Consider the following 21,592-nt stretch of genomic DNA (forward strand, 5'->3'; position numbering starts at 1 on the left):
GATCTCCCTGCCCTCCCGTGGTTCCAACCCCAAATCTTCAGGAGTCTTGTAACCTGAAGTTGGCAATCCTACATAAGCTCCCCACTGGCAGCCATAGAAAACGGTAACCTGATATGTATGCTTTTAATGGCCATGGCCATGTTGCTGAGCGGACATTGAAAGACATGGTTGTTAATCACTACAGTTCTGATTGGATGGATACAGTCATCTTTTCAGTTGGTGAAAAGAAAGAGTGCCCTTTGACCACCCAATACTAATGGGACCTGAATGGATAAATGCCAAGCCATGGGATGAGGTGGTAGGAGAACTTGGGGAAAGTGGATGTAAAAATCTTGTACCCACCGTTGTATCAAGCATAGCATACTGAGACTTTAACAGTTTTTCTTCTTGTCTATGGAAGGCAAAAGCAGTGAATATCTGCTACTGAAGACATCCATAATTATATGGATATAATAACCATAATAACCATATATATATATATATATATATATATATGGTTCAGGTTCCACCATTCCTCCCTGCTAATGATTGGCATATGGAATAAATTCAGCATTGCACTAAAGAATTAGTTTATCATTCCATGGCATATCTGAAAGGATGCATGGCACTTGGTAGATTTTCCTCAGCTTTCCTGTCAAAACCTATCAACGTGTTTACATAAAAATGAACTGGTGCCTGCTGTTAATCATGAATGCTTTGGCAGCCCAATAAAATTGACTCTTGGACCTCCTCCAGATGCAAATCCAAAATGAAGCTGAATATGCTTGAGGAGGAATGGACAACGTACAGCTGACTCCCTTTTTATGTCTCTTCAAAAGAAAAGTCACTTCCTGCCCTCTGTTCTGCAGCCTTTAGAGCATGGGGAATACAGTTCTCATCCATGGGAGAAATGGAGCTCTTATGCTCTGTGGAGCCTTATTACTCATAATATGGTCACTATGAATTTGGCAAGGGAGAGCGAGAGAGCAATCATGAAGTATAGCAAGCCTAACTCAGATCTTGTTGAAAACATGGTTCAATTTAGGGACAATTTAGTAGGCAAGCTACATTCCCCATCTCTGCACCAAATATATGAGTCACATCACTGAAAGCTGCATGCAACTCTACCACTGCAGGGGAATGTCTGTTCAAACAGTGCAGAAGTATTTCTGAACTAGTGAATTACAGAGATGTATAAGAAGTATTACTAATGGAACCAAAAGGATTCCATCTTTAAGTTCAAGCGGGTAGCTGTGTTGGTCTGAAGTAGCACAACAAAAATTGAGTCCAATGACACATTTAAGACCAACAAAGATTTATTCTAGGTGTGAGCTTTCGAGTGCAGGCACACTTCCTCAGACAATGGAACAAGGGTCATAAGAGTACAGATATAAGGCAAATTAGTAGCAAATTAGTAAACTGAGTCATAACATCCAAATTACGTATGCAGTATGATAATTCTTTGCTAAGTAAGATAATCAGTATTTTGGAATCAGTTGTAGTTCACAAAAACATTGGAGAAAAAATATCAGGGTTAGTAATTAATGGCAGACACTTCCCAGTTCTGAAAAGAAATAATTAAAAGAGACTAGTTGCTTGCCCCCATCTGTCTCTACCCAAGCATGGAAGCATCCCCACAAGGGAAAAGCCACCGTACTGAAATGCTGAAAAAATAGTGGTATTTTCCAAATATGAGTTTTGATTTATTTGTTGTTGTTGGGTGTAGCCAACTTTCACAGCAAGAATTGGTCAGAGGTGGTTTGCCATTAGTTGCCTCGCAGTAGCAAAACTCTGGACTTTCTTAGGAGTCACCCATCCAAGTACTAACCAGGGCTAACTCTGCTTAGCTACTAAGATCCGATGAGATCAGACTATCCAGATCATGCCTTTTAACATTTATTCTGCCTCCTGACATCTCAGTGACGCTAATTGAACTTATAAATCATAAGATGTGAAAATATGTGAAAAGCTCAGAGGTCAGTGCCTAACGTCTGCTCAAGCCCAGTCCCTAATGACATAGCTAAGAGCTTCTCTTATTGAGTAGCCCAGATCAGTCCTGTCTCAAATTAAGCCCTAAGGATAAGCTTTGTCCAAAGACCATTGACTCAATTCAAGGTCGTTCCCCCTTCAGGGCTCTGAAGTTTCCCAGCTGCATAGCAATCAGTGATCCATCAAGATTCATAATGAGGTTTAGCAAGCACAGAGCCCTGGAAACATTATATATACTTTGAACCTTTCCTAATGTAGATTCAAAGATTTCTTGAGGCTTAAACACTCATGCTGAAGGAAGAGCCGTTAAGACCGGATCAAGCTACGTCACAGGAAAGTAAAGGTTCACAATGTGGCTAATTAAAAGGTAAGACTGCTAAGGAAGATGCATACAGCAATTACAAAGGGAGCAGAAATTGTCTTAGTGGATAAGCAGGAGTGTTTTCTAAGGTTCCAACCCAGAGGTGCCCCAAATGAAAAACCTTATTGTTTTTACTCTAGAAACTACCTCTCAGTCTACACAATTTTAGACTCTTCAAATCACTTATTATGTGAAGTCAATATGACTCCTGTTCTTCAGATCCAGGCATGTATCCTAAATCTTGTTTATGCATACTCTGAAACTTTCTCAGTTGTGGTCATCCACTGTCCAGCATGTTGCTAGGTGCTTTCATACATTTAGGATTAGCATTTTTCACTGAGCAGAAAAGCACCATGTGCCAGAGGGAAGCCCTGCACGGAGAAGGGCCACCTCTGCAAGAGAACTTGACAATTTTTGCACTAGTGATATCCCTTGCCTTTGATTTTTTTGAAATGCCGAACTTTGTGTTTGTTTCTGCACCTAATTATTCCTCTCCAGCCGCAGACCCAAATTGTGCGGTTAAGGATTCCCTGGTTACAGCAATTCCATTTTTTTAGGGCAGATTCTAATTTGGTGCTGCCCAATGGAGAAATCCTTGCATTTGGGTCTTTCCCCAGCCATTATTTTGATTTGTTTGTGCACATTCCCTTCCTTCCCCTCCCTCCATCCCAAAACATCTTCCTTTTTTTTTAAAGGGGCAATGACATAACAACACTGTCCCTAAACATTAAAAAAAACCAGCAATCAGTCTTGCTTGTTAAGCTGCAGCAGCATTGTGCCACAATAAGTTAATTAAAAAAAAATCACATATAGTGTACTGGGGGGAAGGTGGGGAGGTGAGCAGTATCTCTGAGGGAGGGCACAGAATGATGGAATGAAGGGACGCAATGAAAAGAAAGGTGAAAGCAGGGGCTATTTTGCAAACAAAAAAAATGGAAAGGGGAAAAGGAAGCAAAGCATGATGGGAGGCTGCCTCCTTCCAAATAGGATGCAGAAAACATATAGTGAATTTCAGCCTGGGAAACCAGGGGAGGAAAGCCCAAATGCAGAAAGCCTAGTGTCAATTTGCAGCATCCGATGGAAAGCCAAAACGAGCCTAAAACAAGGCGTGTCTGAAATGTATGTCCAAGAGGGCTACAAACAGAAGTAAGACTTAAGATCAAGTCTCGCAGGTGAAGTTCAGAGATTTCTAAATCAAAGCTTAGAGAGCAAGTATGGTTTGGCTTGATTTGTGAATTGAAAAACCATTGCTGAAGCCACCACTGTGCCTTCAGTAGCTGCTGAATCCTAGAGACAAGGTCAGTACATTTATGAAGCTAAGAAAGTGGCAACTGAGAGCAGACAGGTCACTTTAAAAGGGTGACTTCTGAATTACAGCTACATGCCTAAGGCTACTTTTGATTCGGTGGCGTAAGCAAAGGTTGGATTTTTGATGACCTCCAGATTCTCAGCAGAATCCCTGACTGAATACACTAAGTAACAGAAACTGCAGGAAGATGGTGGGGGAAGGACCACTAAAATATGTGGAAAAGATGCTCCAAGCAACATTTGATGACTTACTGATATTAAAAATCTAATGGGAAATAAGATGCACCATCAAGAAGCAATTTTCTGCTCTTAAGAACTCTCCCTGTAGAAGAGTGTAGGCCTATCACTGTAATATTATACATAAAGAAAATGAACTGGTAGAACATCAGATTTGTTCATTTGCACTGACATTCAAATTATTTCTGGGACTTTGTTGGTATTATACTGTCCTTATGCATTGATCAAATTATTTCTCATCTGCATGTGGTCTGCCCAGAATTCAGAAAGGGTATATGTTTCATTTCATTTTCTGTGTTTCCTTCAGGCTTCAGCCCTCCAGTATCTTTGGATCAGACACAAACAAAAGAGAGATGTGCCCAGTCCTAAAAATACAGTCTTTCCCCCCCCCGCCCCCCCTGCCTCACGGAACAAAGCAAATATTTGCCACATTTTACCTTGAGGATGCCAAATCATCAATTATCTTTCCCACAACTGAATTACTGTGGAGAAAATGTCACCAAATATTTTCCACATTTTCATGTTTCCCTGTGTGTGTAGAAGGAATTATCCCTCTGGACAGACTCCAGACAGAAGGTTGTCAAATGCCTGCATGAGAGAAATGGTGCCCTCCCTTCCAGTGCTGGGTATAAATTGCTACATAAGAAATTCCTTTTCAGTGGTTTTTCAATCCAGTCTGAAGGATTGCTCGTCACTCTATGCCCCCACATGGCTTTATGCTCTGTGGGTACCAACCTGTTGGTGGTTCCTGCCCCCCAGGAAGCTTGCCTGGCCTCAACCAGGACCAGGGTCTTTTCGGTCCTGGCCCCAACCTGGTGGAATGAGCTCCCAGAACAGCTGAGGGACCTGTGGGAGCTGCCTGCAGTTGATGTCAGGGTATGGATGGTCAGGTGGGCCTGTCCAGGAAAGACTGCCACCTGGGCCAGACCATCTCCTTGTGGAGGACCGTCGGCATCTGTATGGTGCACTGAGAAGGAGTTAGTTGTTGTGGAGGTGGGAGAATAGATTTTTTGCCACCAGGTACATAATTTTAATGAGATATTATAATAGCTATTTTTGATGGCTAGGTTTTCTCTGAGGTGCCCCAAACTTTATTATTCTTGATGGAAAGTGGGAAAAGAAGAACCCCTGCAAAGCCCTCCTCAATCTCATCTAATAAAGTGGTGGCTTCATCTACTGTTCTTGGTTTTTGTATTCCTCAGGAACCATCTGTGAGGGAACTTGCCTGTAGAACTATCCTAAGCCTATCAGTTGCTTCAGTTCTTCAAAAGTTTTTACTTTACTACTCTCAAACCACCTTTTCCAGGCTCTGTCTAGGCAACAAACAAGCTGGGCATAAGTTTCACCTGGTTTTCTTTTAAAGGCTTTTCTGCTTCAGCTAGGAGGGCCCAGGAAAGGCCATCTGACTGTGAGGAGAGCTCGAGGAGAGCTCCACCCCAGCTCGCCACTTGGCCCTCCCTGCTCTGTAGGAGAAAGTGTGCAAGGGTGGAGGGTGAACGGTAGAGCATGGTGGTCCTGTCAGTGAGCTCAGCTGTCTTTCTCTGCCCAATTCCTCCCTCTCATCTGTTTTAAAAATGGGCTTTGCTATTTTTATATATAATAATAATATATACTCCAGTCAGAAGGGAAAAAAAGAGGGAATAATTTCAGAACAGCCTACACCTCCAGCACAGTTCATATTTGGGTCATGCTTTTTGTTTTGTCTGCAATCTCTGAAACCTTGGTCAAAATTTCTGAATCTGAACCTCAAGTCCCTTAATGCCTTTGTACCGTTCCGCTGCAGCTGTTTCTTTGCTTTAGACACAAAAAGCACAGGTTAAGGGTGACAAGAGAAAGTGTCCACTTCCAAGTAAGTTGCCCACAGCTGAAATGACTGATAAGCTGCTCTTAAAATAGGCAGTTGAGAAAACTGTGTTCATAGTCATTTATGACCTTACACAGCTCTTAGTGTGTGATGTTCGTAAACAACTTCAGTTGTTGTTTTTAAGTTGCAAGAAATCTTTTAACGTTTCAGGAGTACACCAAGGAAAGAGAGAAAGCTTCCTATTGTGTTTTGGAGCTGAAAATTACTGCTCTTAGACTCTATTTCATATTCCAGATGATGATTCTCTATAGTCAGTTGGGTAAATGTGTTGGGGGGGGGGGAAATCTGTAGCAAAACAGATTCAGGCTGGTAGCCATGTTGGACTGAAACAGCAGAACAAAAATTGAGCCCAGTGGTGCTTTTAAGGCCAAAAAAATTTAATTATGGATATAAGATTTCATGTGTATCTGAACAAGTGTGCATGCACACAAAAGCTTATACCCAGAATTATACTTTGTTGGTCTGAAGTATAATTCAGACAAATACTTTGTTGGTCTGAACAAGTGTGCATGCACACAAAAGCTTTGTTGGTCTGAATGGTGCCAGTGGACTCAAACTTTGTTCTCTAGCAAAACAGAATATGAAAGTAAAAACAAGAAGAAGAGTTGGTTCTTATATTCTGCTTTTCACTACCCGAAGGAGTCTCAAAGAGGCTTACAGTCACCTTCACTTTCCTCTCACCACAAGAGACATCCTGTGAGGGAGGTAAGGCTGAGAGTGTCCTGATATTACTGAAGAAGAAGAGTTGGTTCTTATATGCCAGTGTTCTCTACCCGAAGGAGTCTCAAAGCAGCTTACAGTCGCCTTCCCTTTCTTCTCCCCACAGCAGACACCCTGTGAGGTGGGTGAGGCTGAGAGAGCCCTGAGAATACCGTTCAGTCAGAACAGTTTTATCAGTGCTGTGGCAAGCCTAAGGTCACCCAGCTGGCTGCATGTGGGGGAGTGGGGAACCAAACCTGGCAGACATCAGTTATTGACGTTTTGCTGATCTGCTCCCCTCCTGACCACATCAAAATGAAGACAGTGTTTTTGTGTAAGGACAGGTGACAAACACACCTCCCAGCCTGCAAGTGGCTTTGGCAATCTTTGAAGTAGAAATATCAGACATGCAAAAATGTCAGCTCAGCAGAACCTCTGAATACGATGGAAACCTGGCTTGTGGCTCACAAGTGAGAAAGCACCTAAAAAGCCTACACTATAAACAAGATTTCCCCAAATAAACTGAAAGCCAGCTTAGTCACCTCTGACGAGGCTGTATTAGCCAGTACACTCAATAAACAAAACATGATTTTAGCTAAGAGTCTCTCTTTGTCTTTTCATCTGTCCCCTGTTCTAGGGGACCTGGGTAGCACTAAGCATGTTAGCAACTGAGTTTTAAGGTAACTGTGAAATATGACATCAGTATTCTTCGTTGGCTCTTTTAAAGAAAATAATCTTACTTCAAGGAAATATCCAGTATTTAATCATCATTATTTTAAAAGCCTGGAACAGAAGATGCTGCAAGGTGGCTCCTTCTTGCACTGCCAAGTAATTCAGAAACTCCAAGAGCATACAGAAGGAACCCACACTGAGCCCTCTCAGTTCCTTTGTCGTGCCTCTGCATTTGGCCCTTTTCCTACGTTGAGGAATGCAAATGTATCCCCTGTGCAAGCACCGAGTCATGTCTGACCCTTGGGGTGATGCCCTCTAGCATTTTCATGGCAGACTCAGTACAGGGTGGTTTGCCATTCCCTTCCCCAGTCATTACCGTTTTACCCCCCAGCAAACTGGGTACACATTTTACTGACCTTGGAAGGATGGAAGGCTAACCTTGAGTTGGCTGCTGAGATCGAACTCCCAGCCTCATGGTCAAAGCTTCAGACAGCATGTCGGCTGCCATGTGCCACAAGAGGCTCTTAGGAATATAATACACAACAAATCAACACTGGTATTCAGGCGAAAATGGAGGCCAATATTAGACTATATTGAACAGTAAAATCAAAGCAGTAACAAATTGTACATAGAATCATAGAGTTGTAAGGGGCCACACAGGCCATCTAGTCCAACCCCCTGTTCAATGCAGGATCAGCCCAGAGCATCCTAAAGCATCCAAGAAAAGTGTGTATCCAACATTTGCTTGAAGACTGCCAGTGAGGGGGAGCTCACTACCTCCTTAGGCAGCCTATTCCACTGCTGAATTACTCTGACTGTGAAATTTTTTTTGTTACCATGTACATTTTGAAACCTGTATCCCAATGATGACCTTGGAAAAGGCACTCTGAACTCGTGTTGTCATTAACTTACTTTTGCTGTTGTCTAGAATGAACCCCTCTAAGTAATTAGTGCTGAACAGACTGTCAATTTCAAAATTGAAATCCAGTCTCTGGAGAAAGTTGAACCAAAAAAATTAAATGGCTGAAAGACTTTAGACAATTAAATTATCTATAATAGTTTTCAACATTGAGGGAACAACCTCCCCATGGAGTATGTCTGCCCCCCTTCACTTTAATCTTTTGTGGAGGCAGCTGAAGACAGCTGTATTTAGGACTGCATTAGACTAGTTTTAATTTTTCTGTAGTCCTAAATTGTAATTTGTAGTTGTGGTCTTTTATGTCTTTATGCATGCATTTTTATTCTTCCAGCCTGACCTGGATAGCAAAGGCTAGCCTGATCTCATCAGATCTTGGAAGCTAAGCAGAGTCAGCCCTGGTCAGTATCTGGAAGCGAGATCTTCAAGAAAAACCAGGCTGGTGATACAGAGGCCCACAGTGGCAAACCACCCCTGAGCTTCTCTTGCCTTGAAAACTCCACAGAATCACAGAATGTGTATATTGAGCTATCTGGAAAAGTAGACTATATATATTTTAATGATGCTGTTATTCAAGAAGGACGTAGATAAAATTGAAAGGGTATAGAGGAGAGTGACGAGGATGATCTGGGGCCAAGGGACCAAGCCCTATGAAGATAGGTTGAGGGACTTGGGAATGTTCGGCCTGGAGAAAAGGAGGTTGAGAGGAGACATGATAGCCCTCTTTAAGTATTTGAAAGGTTGTCACTTGGAGGAGGGCAGGATGCTGTTTCTGTTGGCTGCAGAGGAGAAGACACGCAGTAATGGGTTTAAACTACAACGATATAGGCTAGATATCAGGAAAACTTTTTTCACAGTCAGAGTAGTTCAGCAGTGGAATAGGCTGCCTAAGGAGGTGGTGAGCTCCCCCTCACTGGCAGTCTTCAAGCAAAGGTTGGATGCACACTTTTCTTGGATGCTTTAGGATGCTTTGGGCTGATCCTGCATTGAGCAGGGGGTTGGACTAGATGGTCTGTACAGCCCCTTCCAACTCTATGATTCTATGATGCTTTGGATTCTCTCCACACATACCAGAATGAATTTATCTGTCCATTTTGTAGTTGTATATTCTCTCTCTCTCTCTCTCTCTCTGTTGTAATCATGTAGCATTTCCATTAAAAACTAACATGCTTAGATGATTGAAGTAGCTATGAATGGGGACAGTTTTTGGAGAATGGTGGAGGGTTCTTTGGGTTTGCTTTCACTCGTTGCTTTGGAATTTGTTTTTGCAAACCTCCAGTATAAAGCTCTAGCCATGAACATTTATCGTATACCTCAATTTTCTTCCAAATGTTCCTGGCAAGATTATGCACAGTATATTCCTTCTTTTCTATACAGCTTGGAGAATCATGAAGATTACTGTTCAAGCAACTGACACATATGCATGTGCATGCATAAGAATGAATGAGAGAAACATGAAGTTATAGTTGTGGCTACTGCTAACACAAACCTTGCATTTCCTGTATGCAGACCACTGCTTCATTCCAGGAAATGGAATTTCTTTGCAACCCCTGCTCCTCCCCTAAAAAAGTAGAGGATTCAACAGGAAAATCTGCCATAACAAGTTTGTGAAAGCCAGCTGTGTTCTCAAAGAACTAAATCCAGCTGTGCTCTAAGTCAGTTACACATCCCTGTAGCAGGCAATACAAGGCACATATGTGGTCTTTCCAGTTGTGGTTCTCTGGACCATGATGCATTTTTAAAAAGCCATTCCGTTTGTATATTAAATGTTATCCCATTAGTCAGAAATATTTAACTCTTACATTTTACAGAATAAGAGAATCCTGAAGATACTGGTCCTGCTAGAGGATTTAGAAGTAAAAGTAATTGTACACACATTTAATATGTTAGCTACTTCAGCTGCATTCATTCATCCAATTATTCCTGCATATATTCTTCTCAACTCAATGGTGATTATGCAGGTGTAAATTGCTTGAAGGTGAACTCATGAAGGTGCTTTGGGCTGCTGCATTACACTGAATCAGCACATTGGTCCATCACTGAATCAGTCCATGGCTCAGAAGGACAGCGGATCTCCAGGAACATAGGATAGAGGTCTTTCACATAACCATCTGATTCCTGTTAACTGGAGAGAGAATCATACAGATGGAAGGGGCCATGCAAGCTATCTAGTCCAACCCTCTGCTCATTGCAGGATCAGCCTAATCCAGGATAAGTATCTGTCCAGCTGCTGCTTAAAGACTATCAGTGAGGGGGATTTTACCATCTCCTTAGGCAGCTGATTCCACCGCTGAACTACTGGGACCGTGTAGATAACTGGGGACTGAACCAAGGACCTTCTGTATGCCACAGAATGTTCTACCACTGAGACACAGCCTTATATCTCAAACTGGTTTTAGCACCACGGTCACATTTCATAGTGCAACATCAATCAATCATTTCTGGAAATATTAGCTGAAGACGCATCTCTTTCTGCCCTTAAAAAATCAGAGCAACATAGAAGCAACACTGACTTTTCCCATGTTATGATGAGCATGTAACCCTGACCTAGAAGGCCCAGGCTAGCTTAGTCTTGCCAGATCATGGAAGCTAAGCGGTGTCGACCCTGAATGGTATTTAGATGGGAGACCCCCAAGGACAGAGAGACAGGCAATTGCAAAGCACCTAAGAAAGACTCTTGTTTTGAAAACTGCCATAAGTCAGCTGTGACTGGAGAGGGGGGGGAGAGCATATAGCTAAAGCAGTCATGGTATCTAATAAGCAGTGAGTGTTGCTTATTTGTTCTTTTTGGCTCTTTGCAATAAATCTTTGCAATTTATGCACCATAACAGTACAAAACTAAACAAAATGCTATTTGGGAAAGTAACATCAAATCTATTTGCCGATGGATGGTACATGTCAAAAGGAACATGCTTGAAAATACATTATGGCTGGATCCTACAGATTTCCATTTGCGCTCTAATCCTGATACAAGCAGCCCTGGTAAAAGTATCCCTTGCTGGCTGCCTGCACTGAGTGAATGCGAAGGTACCCTCTTTGTTCACACACAAGCCAGGCAGAGACATATTTCTCCTGGCTCTGTTTTTAAAACAAATTAAACAAAAGCATCTAAGCCACCTGTTGCCTGTTTGTTTGCTCCATATGCCCATTATTTCATTAAAAAAGCACAGTTAAACATTACATCTTGGTTCAGCACTTGCGGTGCTGGATGCCCAAATGGAACTATGCTAAGCATATTTTCCTTTCCATACACAGCTCACTGATTCCAAGCCAGCAGGAGTAAAGCCATAGTACATGTATGTGTGAGCAAAAGGAAGTTCCCATCATTCATTACAATCGCTTGGACTCAAAAGAGATCTTCTGCTCTGTGAAGGTTCAAGGGGGTGGCAGGTGACAGTGGATGAGCAATAGGGTTGTGAGCGTCCTGCATAGTGCCCAGGAGGTCCCTTCCAACTCTATGATTCTAGGATTCTATGCTGGTGAAAAAACGTAGAACCACACAAAAAAAGTCATTCTGAGAATCATGTGAATCCTCATCATGGTGGGATGGAGAATGTAATACCGGGATGGGGATGGGGGAATTGGGCCTATTTGAATGAAAAGCCTGGCTGGATCCAGCCCAGTGTCTCCAGGATCCAAATGGGCTGAATCTAAAGAGCTGGTTAATGATTGCATATGTGGATGCTCTTGCCCGGTGCAACTCTTTTTCTCTGACCACTTGACTCTACAACAGCCTTTCTCAAACTTTTCACCATTGAGAAACCCCTGAAACTGTCTTCTGGCTTCAAAAAACCCCAGAAGTGGCACAATCATGCCAAATATGGTTGTGAAACACAGCTACGGATGCACCTGCCTGGGGCCTCTCCCCTTCTGACCCCCTCCAGGCCCATCAATGGTCATTTTGGGAGGGGGAAGGGTTGACACAACCATATACAGTCATATAATCTCATAAATTTTAACAAATTTTTAACTGGAGAAATCCTTCCAGGGCCATCAAGAAACCCCATCAGTTCATAAAACCCTGGATGAGAAAGCCTGCTCTACAACCATATCAAAAAGCACTCTACCATGTGATAGGTTGGGAAGGGGCTATACAAGAAAAAAATAAGTCAAACCGTGAAATCTTAAATAGAATTACAGCCTTCTATATCCACCGAAGCCAGTGGGGATAAGAAGGATGTGACTCAACCCTGTATAGTACAATCTTTTGCACAGAAGTATAGATCTTGATCACCTAAGATGGCTCACACTGGAACTAACAGAACTTCTACAAGCAACTCATATGCATAAGCATATCAAGACAAGCATAGCAAGACCAAACTTATGGTCGAGGCCTACAGTAATGTCCACAGGGAGACTGGCTTCACTGCTGAGAAGAGGAGGACGGTCAGGATATTAGTTGTTTGCTAAAGGACTCCCCTGACTGGGAATTTTAGTTGTGGGTGCTTTTATAATAATTGCATATGTTTTTAAATTCTGTATGTTGATTTTACTGGTGTTACCCACCCGGAGCAATTCGGGTGGGTTAGAAATTTTTAAAGATATTCTTATGTATTATATTAACAACTAAGAAAGGGAAGAACATTATTTCCACTGTGCCATAGACTGAGTAACTAATAGAAACTGCTAGAGGGCCGGCATGGCATAGTGATTAAAAGTGGCAGCCTCTAATATGGGGAACCAGGTTTGATTCCCTGCTCCTCCACAGGCAGCCAGCAGGGTGACCTTGGGCTAGTCACAGTCCTGTTAGAGCTCTCTCAGCCCCATCTCCCTCACAGGGTGTCTGCGGTGAGGAAAGGAAGGGAAGGCTGCTTTGGGACTCCTTCGGGTAGTGAAAAGTGGGTTATAAAAACCAACTTATTCTACCCAGTAGTACAGTGCATTCTGTGTGCATGAAGTTCTACATTCAGCCTTCAGCATCGCCAGCTAAAAGCATCTCTGGCTGCAGTGTTGGGAAAAGGCTCTGCCTGTGACCTTGGAAAGCTGCTGCCGGTCAAAATACGCAGCACTGGTCTGACACAATGTAAGGCGGCTTCAGAAATCTATGTGCTGGTGTCCTCTGAACATGCCATTGGGCCGACCGGGGACAGGTCTACCACACCTCAATGGTAATAATAAAACGGTAGTCGATCCCAAGATCCGTTTCAGCTGAAAAGCAGGATCCCTGCAACACGGAAAAGGGCAGTGCTGCCTTTTGGAGAAAGCTCTCCCAGTGTCACACTTGGACTGTGAAGGAATAACTGGAAGTGTTTGAGACAAAGCTTTATCATATTGCTTACATAATAGTTTGCTAATTATACCTTAATGCCCAGAGGAATTCGATGCTCTGCTGAGCCTGTTTCAGTTTGTGAAGGATTTTCCTTTTGCTTACTTCCTTTCCAGCAGCTACCCACTTAGCTGACCATTTCAAGCCCCTGGAATGCAGGTTCTGACCCTTGAAAGATTATGCTGTAATAATATATTTGTTGGTTAAGATGCCACAATGTCACTTGAATAAAGGTAGCCAATCACCAGCCCTGTCTTACAATGGCCCCACCCTGAAACACTTAGCAGGCCCCACGATAACCTCGGTACCTCATTGACCGTTTATGCACTGGGAACCTCACTGCCCCAGCTCCCGTGCAGGACCACAAATCCGGGCCGGATGAGGTGCACCAGGCCAAATGCTCCCCCATGTGGGTGCAGGAAGAGATGGGACAACCTGCCATTACTAAAACTCCAACCTGCAGCCCGGCATAAAACCTCCAGTGCATAAACGGTCATTGGGAATCCAGTGTTAGAAGGTGACAAGCGTCTTAGAAATTGTTTCCTTGTTCATCAAAGATGTTGCATTTTAATTTACAGTGACTGTTAAAGGCATCAACACACAAAAATCTTCTCTGACTCGACTCCCTCACCAACACGCCCTCACAGACAAACAATGAAAACCTCGTATTTTCCCTTTCCTCATCCCATTTAGCATTGATGACTCAAGTGCCTGGATCTGAGGTCAGAAATGTTGAGTACTGAAGTAGAAGAAGGGTTGGTCTTTTACCCTGTTTTTCAGTACCCAAAGGAGTTCAAAGCGGCTTACAATTGCCTTTCTTTCCCCACAACATACAACTGTGAGGGAGGTGGGACTGAGAGAGTTCTGAGAACCATGACTGGCACAAGGTCGCCCAGCTGGCTGCATGTGGAGGAGTGGGGAATCCCACTCAGTTTTCAGATAAGAGACTGTGGTTCTTAACCACTAGACCACACTGTCCTGGCTTTGGACAGTGCCAGATGAGCCACCCTAAACGGGGAGCTAGCCGACAGATGGTGAAGATATCTGCCTAATAAATACACCTACTTTTGTGTGTCCAAATCTTTCCCTGTCCTATCAGATTGGGGGTTAGTGCTTCCATTCTGACCTCTGCCGCGCATGTACCACCTTCATGAGGGATTTTGGGGAAGAGATCATTCTAACTCCTCCCTTTTTCTTCCCAGCAAGATCCTTTCCTACTCTGCCCTCCAACCCCGCTTCATTTTTGCGTTTACTCTCAGATAATTAACTTCAGAAATCGGTGGATTAGGAACTGCTTCAAGGGTGAGCCCATCAACTATTGCTTTTACAGTTCCCCTGTTCATACAAGTTAGACTTCATTGCGTAAGCAAATCCATGCAAAATACTCTGAGGCACATGACACAGTTCAGCTGCCGAAGGGGATCTAGACCTAAGCAGCGCCTGGATGGGAGACCATCTGGAGAACTACAGACTTTTGAGAACTTTGAAGGAAGAGTGTGGAATAAAAGAAACAATAATAGCTAAGCAGCAGTAAATAGAGCATACTTTTACATAATGCACTTATGGCATCGGTATGGCATTTACCATACGACAAATACTAAATTACTGGAAAATATTCATTATTGCAGTTTTCCCCAATGCTCAGAAGTAAATTACTTGCAATTCAGCAGACTTAGAAGGTTGTAACTCTGATTAGGAGAACAGCATCAATGTCTGGAAATGAAGAGCACACTTTGCATGCCTATGTTCCATTGATACATTCACCATCTAAGTATGCCTAGTTTTCTGGAGAATATATCCAGACTGCAGTTGAATAACTTGTTACAGTGTTTACCACAAAGCTTCCAGGACAAATACCCTAAGGAGACAACCTGTATGAATGCCAAAAAAAACAGTGTCAAACGTTTTCACTGAGTACCATTAGTTTTTAGGAGTCACTAAAATAGCTACTCCAAATACAATGCTACAAGGAAGCACTGTGGTCCCAGAATCACCGATGGCTTCCCCTTTCTGCACTTCCACGTAGCATGAAAAGTGGCAATTCATGTGTCTCCTCTATTCCTGTTCTAAAAGCACATCCAACTCACTAGGAATCTTCAAACTTGGATGCTGCACACGCTGGAGACATGGACAAAGGGCACATGAGCAATCCATACATCTTCCTTTCTACACCTTTAGCTAATGACCAAAGGGATCCTGAGATCATGCTCTGGTCTTTGCAAATGTTCACTTGGACCGTTTATGCACTGGAGGTTTCATGCCAGGCTGCAGGCTGGAATTTTAGACATGGCAGGTTGCCCCACCTCTTCCTGCACCCACACGGGGAAGCATTTGTCTTGGTGAACCTCATCCGCCCCTGATTGGTGCTTCTGCATGGGAGACAGGGCATTGAAGTTCCCAGTGCATAAATGGTCTTAGTGGGCATTCAGGAAACATCAGTACCTATTGGGTTAGAAACCTTTTTCCGGGTAGGGATCCAGGCTGTGAACATGAAATATAACAGTGTGCCACTTTAAACAGCAGAAATGTCAAGTCCCCCTTGTACATTACATTTCTATAATCCATAGGCAAGCACTAGCTTGCTCTCTTGCAAGCCCCTGCCAGGCTCTTTCAAGCAACCCTTTCAAGCCCATCTTCCAATCCCTGAAACCTACCCCTCTCTCCTTGATACTGTCAGGAGAAACAGAGGGTTCTAATGGACCAATATCAAGCTCCCAGGGGACAGTTGGAAAAAATAAGTTCACGGAGTACAAACTGGCCATCAGGTCTTCAGTTCCCACTTCAGAATGTGTTGTTTTATTTATATGAATAAAATCCATTTATTCCGCAGCACAGCATTTATCCTGGTGTTGCGGTGTACAGCAATCATCTATTCTGATCCTGCAGCTACCTATGAAAGTAACTTCAGTGATACAAATAGCAAAGCTATTTGTTCCTGCCTGCATGCTGGTTCTCCTCCAGGTAGAACCAACGGAACGAGAGAGAGCAAAGGCTCTATTTATACCGCATTCACAAATACAAGTGGCTCTCAAGAGAGGCTCGTAGTATCTAGGATACGGACTAAGGCTGCTACCCAATATGACTATTTGGGGGCTTGCTGGTAAACATGATGGCAAGTTTCATTTTGTGGATCTAGCACAGCTCTTGACCCTACAAAGAGTGGTATACAGCAGATGCAAATATGAGCATAGTTAGGCTATAACTAGTCAAATCCTTTTTATCTGTTAGTTCTTCCGCCATAACAAAGCAGCACATCCACACAAAAACAGAATGAACAGTAATTTTTCTTGTCTCAAACATCTGCAAGATTGTACAAGGAGAGCTGGTTCCCCATCTAGTTCCTGAATTCTGGTACGCAGACAACTGGACAAGACACATGTCTGCACACATTTAAACTAGGAGATTCCTCCAGGATGAACAAGGATGTGCTGACCAAGAAAATGCCACTGATTCCCATGTTTATTCCAGGGATATTTTGTCATTCAAATATATACACATCATTCCCAATTGACAGCAGGGCAAATGTAATGCGAGAGTCCTCAGAATATGCTGCTAGGTGGTCAGGTCACAGCTGACTTATGGCAACCCCAAGAGATGCTCAGAGGTGGTCTGCCATTACCTGCCTCTGTGTCACAATCCTGACATTCCTTGGGAGTTTCCCATTCAAATAACTAGCCAGGGCCAATCCTGAGATCTGGCAAGGTACTTATCCAGCCATGCAGGAGGGCAGTATAAAATGTAATAAATAATAAATAAAATGTAATAATAATGTAATAATAACATGGTTACTACCTCTTTCAAAAAAGGGTATATGACCTCAAGTTGGAAGGAACCTCCTGGGTCGTCTAGTCCAACCCTCTGATGTATGCAGGACACTCACATCCCAATCGCTCATCTACTGTCACCTGCCACCCCCTTGGACCCTCACAGAATCAGCCTCTCCTTCAGATGGCTATCCAGCCTCTGTTTTAAAATCTCCAAGGATGGAGAACCCACCACCTCCCTAGGAAGCCTGTTCCACTGAGAAACCACTCTAACTGTCAGGAACTTCTTCCGGATGTTTAGATGGAATTTCTTTTGAATTAATTTCATCCCATTGGCTCTGGTCCGTCCCTCAGGATTCCTGATTAATACACATTCTGGTTGACCCAGTATAATAGCTGATCGCCATTATCCTAGATAGATTACTAAAAGTTACTTAGCTAAAAAATTATCACCAAGTGACAACTATATTTTTAACTGTACTTGAAGTCTAATTCCAACCATTTCCCAACCCACCAAAAGATAATTACTCTGAGTGAGTGGGCCCCATAAAACAACCCAAGATGCATTACAAATGAATTAAATGGATGAATTTCAAACAAAACCAATTAAAACACACCACAGCGATTATTTTAATTTGCTTTAAAAAGGCAAATATGGAGTTTGCAAAAAAAAAATCCATCCTTACTTATTGTAAAATGTAAAGTCATTTGCAGTATTACATAAAAGGTTAAACTATGATCATGATTTCCACATTTGAATAAAGTGACCCAACAAGAGGTAAATGAACAGAGGAACATGATCTGTGCTAATTACTAGCCATCCAGATTTAAATAGATATCCCCCTTCCCCTAATCTCATTCTGCAGTCTATCCCTAAACCACAGAAGCGACTGGGTTTTTTTTTTAACTACCTGGGAATCCTCATGAATATGGAGACGGCTGCAAGCTATCTATTAATGGTTCATCTCAGAAGGTCATTGATTCTTAATAATGTCTCTCTCACTTTTGGCATCTTCTGCTACCAATTTAAGAGACAGAAAACATTTCACAGCCATTTAGGGTGAGAAGGCTCTATTTTTGACAGAATCTATGGGAAGAGCCATTACGTATTCACTGAAAATGACAAGGACGTAGATTCCAAGGTTAAAGCTGGGATTTCCAGAAACACTGTTTATTCAATACCCTGGATAGCTCCTAGTTAGGTTCTCTGTATAAATTCTACCTGTACTGCTGCTTCTCCCCATCTTCTCCCCTCAACAGTACAGCTGAAGGAGATATTGCTCTCTGGATGACTTTCAAGCATCAGGTAAATTAATAAGGACAAACCCCATTCTGCCTAAAAATCATTAAGTAAAATCCCATTTTCCTTAATCCTGTCCCCCCCCCACAAACACCCCTAGTCCCTGTTTTTTTTTTTGTATCAAGATAGTAGTCTATCTTTTTCAAAAGTATATGGGAAAAGCTAAACATGTGTGCTCACTGCCAGACAGGGAAAAGCTTTCACACACATCTCAGACTGTGCTATCTTAACAAGAGGGCACCCCCCCCCCGCCCCAACCAAGAGAGTCAATCTCACATACAGATGCCTTTCAGTCTTCCAGCAATAAAACAACTGGGGGGGGGGGCGCAAAGTAGCTTTAGTTGCCATGATCACCCCACCACTCCCATGAACGCATGATTTTGTTTCTGCATGCACTTTTTCTTTCAGGTTTTCAGTTCGCCAGTCTTTTTCTTTCAGCATGGGACATAAAGAAAAGTTCTTTAAAAAAAGAAAAGAAAAGCTTACAGCCCTCTGACAATGGTCCTTTCAATGCATGCAGGAGAGGAACCAGATAACGCTGGGTTGGTGCTGCACCTCCCAGCATACCTGCTTCTCCATGCACTGGACACAGCATCTGCATTGTGGCCTGCATGCTTAAACCCATGTTTGCATGAGCTCCAACTGCACAATCTGGTTAGCACATCTGGGTTTTAGTAGCACACGCCACTACGCAGGCATCCTGACCGCCCTGGGGCCTGGGGACACAATCAGAATCTCTCCCAGCCATGAGGAGACATCTGCACGGGGCTTTATCCAAGGTTGGCTGCACTGTTTCTGTATGGAGCACCCTACCAAGAAGGCACAGGTGTGCAGGCAGGTTTGATGAGGACTATGAACTTGGCATGATTTTAAATGGGAAGCCGGAGAACATATTTCAACTGTTTCTGGACCCCAATGCCAACACTAGACCCCAGTCTCCCAGTTTTCATGCAGCTGATTTGAAAGTGCAAAACTCCTGCTGCTTCCTTTCACAGAATCCACATCCACCCTAGCCTGGGGACAGGGTGGGAAAGAATTCTTTTAAAATCACATTTCACACCTGTGATATTTTGCAGCTCCTCGACTAATGGAATACAAGCGGCGCCCAGGAAAACTTGAGAGTGCTTGGAACTACAGTTGCCCCCCCCCCTCCCCATCTTTCACCAGACTCAAGCATCCTCCTCCAGTGCAAAAATGCTCCATCCTCCAGTTCCACCCTGAAGGTCAGCGAATGTCGCCCGGGCAAGACCAGCAGCTGAGCGGGCAGGGTACTTTCTTGGGGAAAGTAAAGTCAGGCTGGTCCCCGGTGCCCACTGCGCTCCATGGTGGAAGTGGGGGGGGGGGTGAGGACACTCACCTCTAGCGGAGCTTGGCGACAACGCTCAGACTGAGCTGCTGAGCCGAACCATTGCGTATCTGCCCCAGGGGGATCCGCAGCAAAGCGAATGGATTGATGTGCCTGGCAGGGTGGAGCCAGAAAGAGTAATAGCCTTGCTCTCCAGGAAGCCTCTGTCTCTCTAGCCAAGAGAGAGGGGAGGCTCAAGATCCCAACTAGCCCAGGAGAGTCAAAGACCGCCTCCTGCACAAGGCAAAGCGGGGCTTGTGGACACGCAAAGGAGAGAGCGGCAAATGGGTGAAGGTTCTTTGGGGAGGGGGGTGTCCAGGAGAGCAACGAACAGCAGGCACCCTGGACAGGGACCGGCTTTAGGGGGTGCGGGAGAGCCGGCGGGAGCTCCCTTCGCAGCCTACAGGCGATGGGGGAGTTTGGGCCGGAGCGACGGCGCGTCTTCTGCCTTCCTCCTTCCAAGGTGCCCTAAGTGGGTCACATGGGGAGAGATTACTCCAAGCAGCCAGCCAAGCAACCTCCACCCCCCGCCGGTTCTGCACAGCGCCGAGCACGGCCGAGAGCAGCCCGGGGCCCGGCAGGCGGCCCTTGCCGACCGAGCGGTGTCCCCCCCTACCCCCGCCCCCCCGGTCGCCCCTCACCGAAAGTCGCTGTAGGGGTGGATGATCCAGAAGCCTGCAGTTTTAACCCTTTCCTGCTCCTTCTCCACCGCCTTCTGGCTGCCGAACATGCGGAGGGAGAATTTGTTGACCCCGGGCTGGAGCATGGAGGTGAACTGGCGCTGCATGAAGCCGTACTGCCGCCGGGCGCCGTCGGGGTCGTCGAAGCCCACCGCGGGCTCCTCGCCGCCGCCGCCTCCTCCGCCTCCTCCTCCGGCGCCGTCCACTTTGAAGCAGACCGAGTTGCCATGCTCCTTGAGGCTGCCGCCGCCGCCCGGGCTGCCCAGCGCCTTGTCGGCCGCCTTGGCCGGGAAGCAGGCGTTGGTGCTGGGGCTGCCGTCGTCGCGGCTGCCGGGCGAGGCGCTGGGCTTGCTCCCCTCCATGCCGCTGGCCGCAGAGGAGGCGAGCGCTCCAGCCTGCCCGGCCGGCCGGCCGGCGGCGAGCAGAGGCGGGGAGGCCAGCCGGGGAAGCCGGCTCCGTGGCGCGCCCGTCAGCCCCTCTGCCGCGCCACACCGGCCCGCACTGGCGCTCGGCGAGCGGCGACGCGGAAGGGGCGGGTGGGTGGGGAGAAAAGCCGGCCGCCCGGCCGCCCGGCGCCCTCCGCAGACGCGCACCCGCCCGCCCGCCGGCCCGACAGCGCCCTCTGCCGGCCGACAGCCCGCCCGCCCGCCCGCCTTGGCCGTGACATTGAGCGCCGGCCGCAGCCCTCGCCCAGCCGAGGCGGAGCGAGCCGGGGAGGGAGGGAGGGAGGAGCGGCCCGCCAGACGGCTTTGCGCACCGAGCCACGCGCTGGAGCGCCGGTCGGGAGCCTCGCCTTTGCAGCCGCACGCCCGCTCCGCGCTGGGTGGAAGGCGGCCGCCCCGGGGTGGGGTGGGGTGGGGTGGGGTGGGGTGGGGTGGGGGGCGTCTGGCTCGCTTTCGGCGAGGGCAGCTCCGGGCGGCCTGGCTTGCCAGTAGTAATCCCGCCAGGAAGGGCATTAGGCGGCGAGAGAGAGGGCGCCGGGGAAGGAAAAGCCTAGGAAGTCCAGGGACAGGCCAGCTGCCCTCGGGTCCTCGACGGGGCCGGCGTCCATCAGGATGAGCGGCCACTGATAGCTCCGTGAATCTGCCCAGCCCACTGCCCTTTGAAAGCCAAGTCCAGGTTTGGCAGCCACAACCCCCTCCTGTGGCAGTGAGTTCCACACATCGACAGTGCTCTGTGGGCAGAAATGCTTCCTTTTGCCCCTTTCCTGTC

General features: G+C 45.5%; 1 protein-coding gene across 3 annotated transcripts in view; it reads right to left on the bottom strand.

The window, feature by feature from the left end:
- HCN1 (hyperpolarization activated cyclic nucleotide gated potassium channel 1) overlaps positions 1-20,898 on the bottom strand; it is a 193,791-nt gene extending 172,893 nt beyond the window's left edge. For 2 of the 3 annotated variants that reach the window (XM_077347082.1, XM_077347084.1), the window contains exon 1: positions 20,342-20,898. In XM_077347082.1, the coding sequence (XP_077203197.1) occupies positions 20,342-20,742 (401 nt within the window). In that variant the 5' untranslated portion in view covers positions 20,743-20,898. Of the gene's footprint in view, positions 1-19,712; positions 19,809-20,341 lie in introns of those variants that run through there. The other variant, XM_077347083.1, reaches the window with a different exon arrangement.
- Positions 20,899-21,592: the final 694 nt, after the last annotated feature.

This window comes from Paroedura picta, chromosome 7, assembly GCF_049243985.1.
Source record: "Paroedura picta isolate Pp20150507F chromosome 7, Ppicta_v3.0, whole genome shotgun sequence".
NCBI lineage: Eukaryota > Metazoa > Chordata > Lepidosauria > Squamata > Gekkonidae > Paroedura > Paroedura picta.